The sequence below is a fragment of the Vespa velutina genome, chromosome 2, assembly GCF_912470025.1.
Source record: "Vespa velutina chromosome 2, iVesVel2.1, whole genome shotgun sequence".
NCBI classification, from domain to species: domain Eukaryota; kingdom Metazoa; phylum Arthropoda; class Insecta; order Hymenoptera; family Vespidae; genus Vespa; species Vespa velutina.
The window spans coordinates 2,122,942-2,136,151 of NC_062189.1; the positions used below are offsets into that span (position 1 = coordinate 2,122,942).

The 13,210-nt window shown below is 27.2% G+C and overlaps 2 protein-coding genes across 6 annotated transcripts; one reads left to right on the forward strand and one right to left on the reverse strand.

Annotated features, from left to right (window-relative positions):
• Positions 1–2,832: 2,832 nt before the first annotated feature.
• Positions 2,833–8,867, reverse strand: LOC124957721 (7SK snRNA methylphosphate capping enzyme-like). Of its 4 annotated transcripts, none has more exons than XR_007103723.1 (5): positions 8,335–8,866; positions 6,409–7,720; positions 6,117–6,335; positions 4,820–6,004; positions 2,833–3,259 (listed from the first exon to the last, which is right to left on the reverse strand). XR_007103723.1 is itself a non-coding variant. In XM_047514938.1 (5 exons), the coding sequence occupies exons 2-5, from the start codon at positions 7,714–7,716 to the stop codon at positions 3,245–3,247; spliced, it is 2,607 nt and encodes an 868-aa protein (XP_047370894.1). In that variant the 5' UTR covers positions 7,717–7,720; positions 8,335–8,867; the 3' UTR covers positions 2,833–3,244. The 4 variants fall into 4 exon arrangements, 3 of the variants coding, with proteins under 3 accessions (XP_047370894.1, XP_047370895.1, XP_047370893.1); XM_047514938.1 differs by having other exon boundaries at positions 4,940–6,004; positions 8,335–8,867; XM_047514939.1 differs by lacking the exon at positions 2,833–3,259 and having other exon boundaries at positions 4,527–6,004; positions 6,409–6,716; positions 6,816–7,720; positions 8,335–8,867.
• LOC124957722 lies at positions 8,242–12,584 on the forward strand. 2 transcript variants are annotated; one of them, XM_047514942.1, is made up of 4 exons: positions 8,242–8,481; positions 10,130–10,652; positions 10,916–11,161; positions 11,285–12,582. In XM_047514942.1, the coding sequence occupies exons 2-4, from the start codon at positions 10,193–10,195 to the stop codon at positions 11,584–11,586; spliced, it is 1,008 nt and encodes a 335-aa protein (XP_047370898.1). In that variant the 5' UTR covers positions 8,242–8,481; positions 10,130–10,192; the 3' UTR covers positions 11,587–12,582. The 2 variants fall into 2 exon arrangements, with proteins under 2 accessions (XP_047370898.1, XP_047370896.1); XM_047514940.1 differs by lacking the exon at positions 8,242–8,481 and adding an exon at positions 9,009–9,779 and having other exon boundaries at positions 11,285–12,584.
• The last annotated feature ends 626 nt before the right edge of the window (positions 12,585–13,210 follow it).

The window sequence follows — 13,210 nt, forward strand, 5'->3', positions numbered from 1 at the left end:
GTCGCCGCGCTCTTTGTACCGCGAAATTATTTCTAGAATACTTCTCTGTTATTCGTTACAAAGAGAAAAAGAGAGAGAGAGAGAGAGAGAGAGAGAGAGAGAGAGAGAGAGAGAGAGAGAGAGAGCAAGAGAGAAGGAATTTTATGAAGATTATATATATCAGGAGAAAATTGTTGCAGGTCAACATGCGTTCTCCTCTTATCTTACCCCGTACCCCAAACCCCCTTGATGTCCCCCTACAAATTTTCACAAAAAGAAAAAGTAATACATATATATAGATATATGTAACAAATTATTTAACAAAAAAAGGAAAGAAAAGGATAAATAAAAAACACGTCAATTTTTTCGCATACGTATTATTATCGCTTGTAAGCATCGCTCGAAATCCTCACTGCCAAGGCATCGAATTTGAGATTTTATTAAGTTACTTATAAATTGAAAGTGCTTGTGCTATGAGCCACAAAATAATATGTATGTGTATATATATATATATATATATATATATATATATATATATATATGTATGTGTATATATATATATATATAAATTACATATATAGTCGAAAGAAATATCAGGAAAAATATATATATATATACGATTTATATAACAAAAAATAAATTGTATCTGTATAAACAAATATCATACGCGATATGAGATAAATATTTATGAAGAAATTCTATACTTTGAAATGATCCATGAAAAGAGAAAAGAAAATTTGTATGTTGAAAAAAAATTTGTTAAAAAATCTATCTATGTTAAATATCATGCACGAAATGGAGTGGATAATAATTAAGAAATTTAAAATTTTGAAATGATTCATTAAAAGAGAGAAGAAAATATGTATGTTAAAAAAAAAATTTGTTAAAAGAATTTATGCGTTAAAAATCATGCCAGATGTGAGATAAATGATGATTAAGAAACTTTAGACTCAGAAATGAACTATGAAATGAGAAAAAACAATTTGTATCTAAAAAAAAAAACAATTTAAAAAAATAGGAGAAAAATAATCAGATTTGTATAATAAGAAATAAGAAAACTTCTTAATCGGCAAAATAATAATGTAATAATAATAATGATAATGATAATGATAATGATAATGATAATGATAATGGTAATGATAATGATAATAATAATAATAATAATAAGATTTATGTGAAAGGTTTAATCAATTTAATCAAATTTCTTGGCTAAAAAAATTTCTCAGGATGATCATCATCTTGTTGTTGTTAATAATAATTATTATATTGACGAAATTCACATATAATACTTATGTGATTTTGTAATGATATTAAGAATAACAATTGTCTGATATATATTGTCGATGAAATCGATTTAAAAAAGGATTAAAAGGAATCTAAGAGATTCTAAGAAAATTTAGAAACACATTAACATTTCTAATGATATTTGGTACTGATTACGAAGTTCATCTATGTATGTAAAACATCAAATCTTTATGTATTGTATTGAATTGAAACTTTTCAACTTCGTATTTTTGGGCACTGCCTGTGCAAAAGAAAAGAAAAAAAAAATAAAGAAACAAATAATAAGAGCCGTGAACGATCAAAATTGATTTATGGAAAAATGTAAACAGAAACATGTATCCTGATGTCACGAAATATATAAGATATATAAGTAGAATCTTACATGTGTATTATATCTATTATGTTGTATCAATTTTTTTTTCTTTCTTTTTTTTTTTTTTTTCAATGTAAAAGTACAAAGTGTGTATGATCGTATAAAAGAAAATAAAAAATAATTAAAAGCGACGTTTTTATTCTTTGTCTTTCTTTTTCTTCATATACAGTACTTTTGTCGTTTTTTTTTCTTTTGCATGTTTCTTAACAAACATTAGAGATTACGCCATACTATGTATATACTGCACTCAAAATTAACATGTATGTATGTATGTAAAAGTGCATATGCATTCGCGGAGTCGATTTGTGCTACTTCTTTATCGCGTTCTATTTAATAACACTATACATGCATAATGATTAAACTCATTATGTTTTGTATTTGTGTACATTCGAATCTATGTGATATATATATATATATATATATATATATATATATATATATATATATATATATATATATATATATATACATTTCACATTTATATGTAAACTTGTTTCTCTATAATGATATCAAATACCATTGAAGGACTCGAATTTTCATGATAAATATTTCCATCGCGAGTTATATTATTCTCTCATAATATGAGAATGTTATTATTTACCAAGAAAAATATCCCTTGAAATATGTTGTTTTTTTCTTTTTTTCTTTCTTCTTTCATAAAATACATTAAATGTATCCTACACAAAATATTATAATTATCAAGAAATAGAAATAGAAATAGAAATAGAAATAGAGATAGAGATAGAGATAGATAGAGAAAGAGAGAGAGAGATAGAGATAGAGAGAGAGAGAGAGAGAGAGAGAGAGAGAGAGAGAGAGAGAGAGAGAGAGAGAGAGAGAGAGAGAGAGAGAAAGAAAAAAGAAATATAACGAATATAGTATAGCAAGAAAAATCTTAGCATCGTATATAGTACATATACAACTCATTGTCTCGGAGTATTGAGTTAATTAGACAGACTAGATGAAAAGCAGAAATAAATCTCTACCTGTACAAGATATTTCAAATGACTTATATACCTATCGCCTCATTCTCTTTCCTTTTCATTTATATTTTTCCTTCTTTTGTCATTCATTCATACTTTTTTTAATTCTATTCTAAAACTGATTCGTGATAACGAATAATATTATATTATCAATTTTCTAATATTCTTATACCAAGAAATATTATATATATATATATATATATATATATATATATATATATAAATATATATATAACAAATGATGGAGGAAATACTGCTACACAAGCTTAATTCCCCTTTGACAGCTTTGTAAAACCGATTCATTAAAGAAATGCACAAAGGACTTTTCATTAATAGTACTACAAATAATAAATAAATAAGACTTATGGAACGATAAGTTTGATCGCACTAAAAGTTTCATCATTTTAAAGCCGCAGAGAATCCAATCCAATCCATGATTTCAAGGATTCTAGATTGAAATTAGTTTCTTCGTCTTGATTTATATTCCAAACAATTGATTCTTCATATTATCTCTTTCAAAGTAGAAGAATACAAATCTCAATGAATTTCCTTAGTTATTGTTTCTGCACTGAATTATTATTTCCAAGTTGATCTCCAAGATGGTATATCCGAGTTACAGTGTCCGCTACTTTGGCATTATCTAAAACAAACACGAGTAATACTTGGCAACAGGTAATGTCCGCTGAGATATAATAATATTATAATATTATAATGAACTCATGAGCATTGATAAATAAAAAAAAAAACAAAACAAAACAAACAGACAACGATTTCTTGCTTTGTTATGAACATTGATTTCAAAAAACTATATTTAAAGATAAGTAATTTATGAGTCCCACGTGTTCTTTCCAATATATTTGTAATTAACATAAATTTCGAAAAAAATAAAATTTCATTTACACATAACTATTTATTACTATTTATTAATATCGGACCTCTTGTCATTTTCTGGATTCAGTTTTGGTATGAAATTTAAATTTAGGGCTGAATCACGTGAGCACAATAATAAATTTATATCTTGAGATTCTCTCTTATTTATATTTTTTAATTTTCTTACATTGAAAGACATGGTAAAGCCCAAGTTTAATAATCAGTCTTTCACGAAGTATAATTTCAATATAAATATTTTAATCGTGCCCTTGATGATGATGATGATGATGATGATGATTATGATGACGATAATGATGATAATGATAAATGTTTTCAATATTTCAGGCACGTACTTAGAATTTATTTTTATTCCCTTTTGCCTGTTATTATTATTATTATTATTATTATTATTATTATTATTATTATTATTATTCTACAGACACAGCCAATATATATATATATATATATATATATACGCTTCACCGCGAATAATGTGTATGTGTATGTGTATGTGTGTGGTTTTATTATTAAATTTAAATTTATGTAAAATTAATTTCTTTTGATATCGTCCAAAGAAATTTTAAAACGAATATTTTGTAAAAATAAACAAATTATATATCGTTTTATATTACTCTTTATAATTCTATTCGATCTTTTCATCTTGTTTTTTTTTTTTTTTTTTTTTTTTTTTTTTTTTTTTTTTACACAAATATATAAAACAAACAAAAGAGAGAAGAAATAAGAAGCATTTGTTTATAAGATTGTAACATAAAAGAAAAACAAAAAGGACGTTACTTGCGACTATAGGCAAATGTTTATGGCCCGAGTTACTTATATATAATCAAAATGTCCGTTCATTTCGCGATGATAACGTTAAAAATTAAGAGAAAAACTTTTTCTCTCTTATATCCTAAAAATAGATTTTTTTTCGTTTTTCTTTCGTTTTTTTTTGTTTTTTTTTTTTTTTTTTTTTTTTTTTTTTTTTCTATAATCTAATATTACATACATAAAAATTATTTTAAGAAAAAAAGTTTTAATTTATGTAAATAAATTTGTTATTTAATAGTTTAACATTTGACAACTTATTTCACGATTTATTAATACGTCGTCGAATGCATATAACAACCAGAATGCTTCGTAGAATATGAATGATGATTAAACTTAAAACTGCAAAGTTATTTTAGTAACGCTGATTTGTCGAAAAAGGAGAAAGAAACAAAAAATATCTAGGTAGAAAATAAAAAAGAAAAAAAGAAAAAATTAAGGAAAATTGACATGAAAAAGTACATGAATAATCTATGGACTATTCGCCTGGAAAAAGATCACTCACTTTGTACATTAAACGTAATCAACTAAAATTAATAATGATTTATGTCTTCTTGTTCTAATAACATTCATACAATTGTTTCTTTACTCAATCTTGTAAACAAGTTTACGGACATGTCCGTACCTGCTGATTTTCGTTTGCCGATTTATCATTGACATCTTTAGTTGTAACATTCCTTTTATCTTGATGGAAGTCAGATTTACTCGACAATTGGGTTTCTAAAGATCCTTCATTGTTCGATGTATTGCTCGAGACTTGAACACCATCCAAATTATGGAATGACTTTTTGGAAGACTGCACATACAGTCTGGATACTTCATTAGTTTTCTCTAAGTTCCTAAAATTAATTTTCTCGATAGTACACTTGTCTTTAATAACATTTGTATTCTGTAATGGTTCAACCTGTTCTTTGTATATCTTGTTTTTATTCTCATTAATTCTCAATGTTCCAGGTGTCTTTTTCAAATTCTTAGTATCCTCGTCAATTACTTTTTTATCATCGGCCAGTCGTTTTACTCCAATTTTATTATTAATCATCCCGTCGTCCTTATTATCCGAGTATTCTATAACTTTTTGGATTTCTTTTACGGTATGTTCACTGTTAGATTTATTAGCATATAATACTTGCAATGTAGATTCTTTTGTTTGTTTGCTATTAACATCTTGCATTTCTACATCGACTTTATGATGTTCGATATTTACATCGACATAACACATCTTTGACATTTCCATAGGTTGACTATTGTCGTTATTATGACCAGGTGTATCGTAACATGGTGTAGCACTAGGCGCATAAACATTTTCTAATTGATCATACTGATTTATTGATTCTCCACTTTGTTGACTGATCTCTGACATGTTGCCTTCTTTATTATCTTTTGGAAAAAGATCTCGTTCGTATTGTCTACGTTCTAAATCCTTTTGTTCATCCCTCCTTTCGTGTCGTACTTGAGTATTTTCGATAGACACGTTCGATATGGAAGTATTTACATTTTCCAAATTCTCTGTGTTTTCTGTAATAGAGGCAACTTTGGTGAATAATTGAATAGGTCTTTGAAATCCTTTCGACGGATGTGGAGGAATAGATACAACTTCGCATTTACTAAAGCCTACTTCGGGAGAAAGTAAATACTGTGTAAACTTGTTAGGAAAGAATTCAATACTCTGATAATTTTTATATATTCGTTCCTGAAACAAACGAAAAAGTAATTCTTTGCATTCTAATAAAAAAAAAAAAAAATTAAGTATTTGTACATGAAAAATTCGAAAAAGGGTAAACAAAAGACTAAAAGATACATACCGTGAGATTCTTTTTTCTACCATAACTACCCCATCCTTGTGGCTCCAATACTAATACACCACCCGGACATAATTGTGCATACATACGTTTGAAAGCTCGTTTTAATCCAGCATCTCCGTAATTTAAATGTATCCATTTGGTAATGGATAAACAAAGAATTGTATCAAACTGAGGTTGTTCCAAGCATAAGAGGGCATCGTCTTCTAATACATAATTTCCCTATGATCAAATGTAACAGTTTATTAATATATATTTTATTTGTTATTCTATTCAAATTAAAAATGAATATTACCTGTACAAAAGTAACGTTATAAGGAAAACCTCTATGATTTTTATTTTTAGTGAAACCAGGAATGTCAATGGGTCCGTAATTAATTGGCATAGACATAGGAAAAAAGTTCGTATCTGAATCTCTTTGCCCTTCTCCATTGTCCTCGTTGCTTGCAGGTGACTGAACGCAGTTCACATAATGTTTAACATTCTTGCGTGCAATTTTAATAAGCATTCTATCAATATCGATACCTGTCACGCTTCGTGCCATTAAATCTCTCGCAACTGATAAAGTAATATGTCCAATATTGCAGCCTATGTCAAGAATGTCTTTCCCCAAAAATAAGTGTTTACGTTGAGCAAATACGGTCAATCTTGTATCCACAACATGATGTGGATTACGGTATCCATAATATTTATTGTAATTACCATACTGATAACGGGCATCCTTTTCTTTAAAATTTGGTAACGGTTGTTGTTTTTTCTTTTTATCTTGGCTAGGACGATGTTGTGGTCTAGGCTTCCATGCACCAGGTTGAGGAATAACTGGACTCACTATCTTATCTTTCACATCCAGCTTCCTTAATCGCTTATCTTTAAGGTCGTCCAATATTTTTAAACGTAATTTAACTTTTTCCTTATTTGGACTTTCCAATTTACATTCTTTAACTTGGTTTTCTGGTGGAGAATCAGAAGCAATGTCTTCTGACAAAGATGTAACTCTTTCCGAGGCACTACTACCATTCGACTCTACAGAATTTATAATATCGTTATCTTTCATCTCTATTTCCTGGACTTCCTTTGCATCATCTTTCCCAGAGCCTGAAGAAGCACGTTTTCGCTTTTTGTTACGTCGTTTGGAGCCTTTTTTTGTTGGGGAAATAAGTTGTTTTTCATATTCCTCATTATCATTACAATTGCTTAAATTAAGAGGATCACAAATATTTGGTGGAATTATAACTTCAATTGCTTCTTTTTTGTGCTTAGGCGTCGGTAAAGGACTCGATTTTGGAGTAACTGCATTCATAGCTCTATTCACTTCTTCGTCTTGCATACTATTTAAATTTAACGGATCACATATATTACCACCCAACAGAAATTTAGTCGGTGGTATGATAATACCCTCCTTCTTTCTACGTTTGTACGGTGGAAAAAATTTAGTATTATTGGTAAAACTTTGTAATCGCTTCCGTCCAAATTTAAAATGACGACTATCTTCGTGCTTGTGCTTTTTATGTGAAGAACTGAAGACTTTTCGAGATTTTTCATTATCTTTCTTGTTAATCTGATTGGCTTTCATGGAACGATCATCTTGAGCAGTGGCAGACATTGTTCTAATAAAAAACAAGAATCAATATTAAAATATCAATCGGAGCAATACAAAGCATTAATTAAAAAATATAATAAAAACAATATTACTCAATATCCTTATATATATATATATATACACAATAAAGTTACAATAAATCCAGAAAACTTAAGATTTATATTCTAACGTGTTGTTCATAAGATAACATAAAAAAGAATCACATGACTGATATTTTTAATAAAGACAAATAATTCCAAAAAGTAAAAAAGTGAAAGTTGTTTATATATAGACACAGCAGACCTAATTCTGAGATATAAAAGTGACATATTATATATATTATTAACAAATATTTCCTATAAAAAAATGTGAAATAAATAGTAGGAAAACTTTCCGATGAATTATTTTACGTAACAACGTAATAACATAAAAAATTTCACTATTTTTTAATCAACATATTATAATTTATAGGTTGAACGTGTAATAACGAAATATTCGTAGTATCTACGTAAAATTTATCGTTCCCGCGATCGCGCATGCGCAGAACAAATTCGTGCGCACTGTAAACGGAATGATCACTAATACCCGAAGTTTTCGTTCGGCATTTCGCCGCTTTATAACCGTACCACGTTAATAACTTACCTTTTATTAGTTTTTAATTGTTATCAGTTAATTCCAGACGCAATGTCTCCCAGAATCAAACATAAAAATGTTGACTGATCGATAATACACAAGAGGAACACAGGAAAGCACACTCGACTCAGAACTCTTCCTCTGCACCCATTGACGGTAGAAAATAGCTGCTTCGCTCGCTCCGCTCAAACTCCATTTTCTATGTGGATAGCTGACGCGAAGCCGAAGTCACCTTCGGTTACCTTCGGCAACCGAGCCGAATTCAATCATAAAAAAGAGCGATCGCGTCACTAACAAAATAGTCATTCTATGATAGTCCAGAAACAACTTGATTTCATATACGATTATTATTATTAAATATATAATATATTTTATCGACACAGAAAGAACACACATATACTCACACATACACACATGTGTATGCTTTTGTATTTGTACTTATAAAATGCAAGTTAACGTCAAAAACCGTTAATACACCATTTCTTTTTCACGATATATGTATGTATATATATATATATATATGTGTGATTATATATATATATGTAGTTTATAAAGTAAATATAAAATAAAAAATTTCAAATTAAAATATTAACTATTTCAGCGTAAATATTTTTATTTTAATCGTATGACTTTTTTTTTTTTTTTTTTTTTTTTTTTGAATCAAACAATTATTCATATGAAAATTAATTAGATTTGTATGCGATGTAAATGATGAATAGAAAGAGAGAAAAAAAAGAAAACAAAAAACAAATAAAAAATTATGTATATTATACAATCATGTAATATCAATCAATAATACAAATTACCTGATCAAATTAATCTAAAGAGTCATGTGTATGTCGGGAGTTTTGATTTCAATTATCTCATCGAAGAGGCAATAAATTTTTTATCTCTCTCTCTCTCTCTCTCTCTCTCTTTCTCTCTCTCTCTCTCTCTCTCTCACCTCTTTTATTATAGTATTAATATTATGATTAAACTCGATCAAATTTCATCATTAATAGTCCATTTCTATTGGCTAACATCGTCCTCGTTAGTTACCGTGTGTAATCTCGTGCGAACCCCGTATTAAATGTGGCGGGTTTCTCGACATTAAATTATTGACTTTTCATAAATACGTTATTGTAGTATTTAAAATAGTTGAGGCACAAATTATTGAAATTTAGAAAAAATTGTCAATTTAAAAAAATCACTTTAATTCAATATTTTTCAATTTATATATCTACAATATATATATATATATGATGAATTTCTCTAAAAGTTCTCTACTTAATCTTAATTCTATTGAAGAAATAGAACAGAATATGAAAAATTTCAATATAAATAGTAAAAAAAATCTTCTTCATTATTATGACGTAACAACTTCTCAAATTTGTGACAATGAAAACCCTCTTGAACAATGTTCCTATGTCTGTACAAGATCATATATTTCTTCAACTAAAACTGATTTACCAAAGGTATCTCTCTCTCTCTCTCTTTCTCTCTCTCTCTCTCTCTTTCTCTCTCTCTCTCTCTCTTTCTCTCTCTCTCTCTCTCTCTCTCTTTCTCTCTCTCTTTTTATCAAATATATATAAAAGCAAGTCACTATATAAATAATATTTTAATTATACACTTTATATATAGAATATTAAATTATGTAAGTAATTTTTATTGTTAGCATACTTTTTTATTCTAATAAGAAGGAAATTTTTTTCTTTTGCAAATAAGTTCTTCTTATATAAATATTATATGTAATGATAATTGGAATCATTTATTAAAAACAATTAATACATAGAATGAGACAATAGATATTATCTTTGCTTTACAGCACAATCAAGAAAATTACACTGTTCTAACAGACAATAATATTGGAATTAGTATACAGACACCAATGGTAAAAAGACCTTTATTGATACCTACAACGCCAATAAAGAAAAAGAAACAATGGAACAGAAACGAATTAAAGCCAAAAAAATTAATGTATCAAGACGAAAGATTCTATGAGATCAACGATAGGGATAGTGGTGTCGTTCTTGAATCCGAAAATTATTCTGAGATATGTAGTACTATAAAATACAATATATTTCAACAAGAGAATAAGAAAACGGAGAAAATATCTAATATAAAAGAAGTAACACAAAATTCCAATGCATTAATAGAACCAAGAATTACTAGATCGATAACAAAAAAGTTACAGTTGTACAATAAAAATAATGAAAATAATATACAAGAAATATACGAGATAGTAGAAACACCAAGAAGTACAAAAAATAATACAACGACAAAGGCTACATGTAGTAAAAAGTCAACTAATTATAATAAAAAGAATCAAAACTTTTGTGAGAGAAAAGGTATTAACATTAGAAATGATTTAACTCATTTACGTATATAATGAGATATATCAATATTTCTAAAAAAAAATATATTTATATACTTATTGTCTTAACTTCATCCAAAAAAGTTAATATATTGTAAATATTTGTATTCCATTGCACAATATAATCGTATTTAATGAAAGAGCGTTTAAATGTTTCATTCGTTTTATTTAGTGCATAGTGTGATCGTTGATAATTAAACTTGTTAATTTTTAAAAAGAGAAATTTTATTATTTTAGAAAGTAAGATAAATAATTTGGATAGATCACAGTATATCGTACGTGAGAACGATCACAATATGCCAATATTGTCTCAATACAATGGCAATGGAACATGGCAAGATAAGTTACAATGGTTACAACCACGTCGAGACGTAGGTATGTGGATACAATGTTGTCGAAAAAAATGTAAAAAATGGAGGTATACTATAGACTATCATGATCCAATAGATGTACCTGTTATATGGTACTGCGAAATGAATTCTGGTAAATAAATTTCTCACAATAAATATATTGCATAAAAAAAATGTCACTATTAAATAAAATATTATAAAACTCTACACTTTGTTAAACAACTTATTGGCATAGTTAAAATATTTAATATTATAGATATAAAACTAGCCTCATGTGTTATCCCGGAAGAACCTAAGCCACAAGAAATAGAATCTGATTTAATAGAAAATAAATATAATGCTGGAAGTATAGTGTGGGCAAAAAGAAATACTTACTTATGGTGGCCTGCTATGGTGGATGATTGTCCTATTAAATTTAGATATTATGAATTAAAAAAGAACTCTATAATTCCTGTAAGCATAAATAGATATATAGATGCAATATTTCTTCTTTATGATAATAGAGTTTTTTTTATAAATATGCATAGACATGCATATCTGTATACATGCTCAAATTGAATATATTACATTAATTTATACGTAATTATAGGTGAAATATCATGTGATATTTTTTGATAAAAAAGAATTAAAACATTCATGGGTTAAATGTAAAAGTATTAAACCCCTTATTAACAATAAGAATAATGTATTTCTTGAAAAGGTATTTACATAAAAAGTTCTAATGTATATAATATATGAATAACTTTATAAAATAAATATAAAATTTTGTTGTTTCTAATTCATAAGCTTAGTACTTTTCCTTTTTTACAGGCTTCTAATAATCTTAAATATGGAAATAGAATAAAAGAAAGTTATGATTTAGCTTGCAGTGCTATTCCAATGACGATTTTGGAAAGATTAAAAAATTTCAGTTTGGTGGCTCTACACGAATCTGAAAGATTATTAAGTAATAATTCAAACAACAATATCGTTTCTACTAGCAATTACAAAAATAATGTTACAACAATTGAAACGGTATCACACAATAATATAAAAAAATCAAATACCGAGTTTATTACAAATTTAGTAGATTTAGATGAAATCATTCCAAGTTCTCAACCAAAACTAGATGCTACTATTCAATCAAAAAAAAGGAAATTTCGAAGGAAAAATCAAGTTGGTTAAATAACCTAAACATTAAAAATTAAACATTGATCATAGAAGTTGTAAATCTTAGAAATAGATCTAAATTCAGTTGTTTCAATTCTGAAAAAAGAAAAAGAAAAAAAAAAAACCCAAATTGTACATACGATATGTGTATATTTCGTTGAATTTTTGATGATCATCGATGATATTTTTAAGCGATTACTTCTTCGTGTTCCATTTCTATTATCGTTAGAAGCAGAGCTTTCCATTTTTCTCAAACAAGATTATTAAAAGCACAAATAATACTTTTTAGTTTTTTTTTTTTTTTTACATATAATACAGTACTTGATATTACATGAATAGCTATATAACACAGTGACTAATTACATCATAAGTTGGAAAGAAATAAATTCATCCAAAAAAAAAAAAAAAAAAAAAAAAAAAAAAGAAAAAAAAAGAAAAAAAAAAGAAAAAAGAAGAAAAAAGAAAACGAGAAAAAAAAGAAAGAAAAGGCTATTATTATTTATTTGTATTTGCCTTTAAACGATGATCATTAATTTTAATACAAATCGATGATAAAATCTCTACTATTATATCGAAGTAATAAATAAAAAGTTGATAAAAAATCAAACACGCGTAACATTCTTAAACATGGTTTGTCACGATATCTCGTGAGCTAGATACGTACTATTCCCGTAGTCGATAATATGTCCGTTTGTACGTACGAGTATATACATCTTGGAATATTTTCCTTTTAGTTATTTTTTTTCCCTCTTTATCAAATTCTATTATATTTATGACATACATATGTAAAATTACACATCATTTTGTATAATACAAAATGTAAGATTTTTTAACGTTTAAACATTCGTTATGTACGTAATATGTACGTAAATTGTATAGGATCCTGTAGGTACATACACACATTTATTAATGAACGCGACACAGTGTTAAAGTGAAATATATAGGCGAACATTGAATATATAATTGTATAATATTGATTAATAATAAATTTTTAAATAATTATAAGATTAGGCAAGTAAAAGAAAAAAAGTAA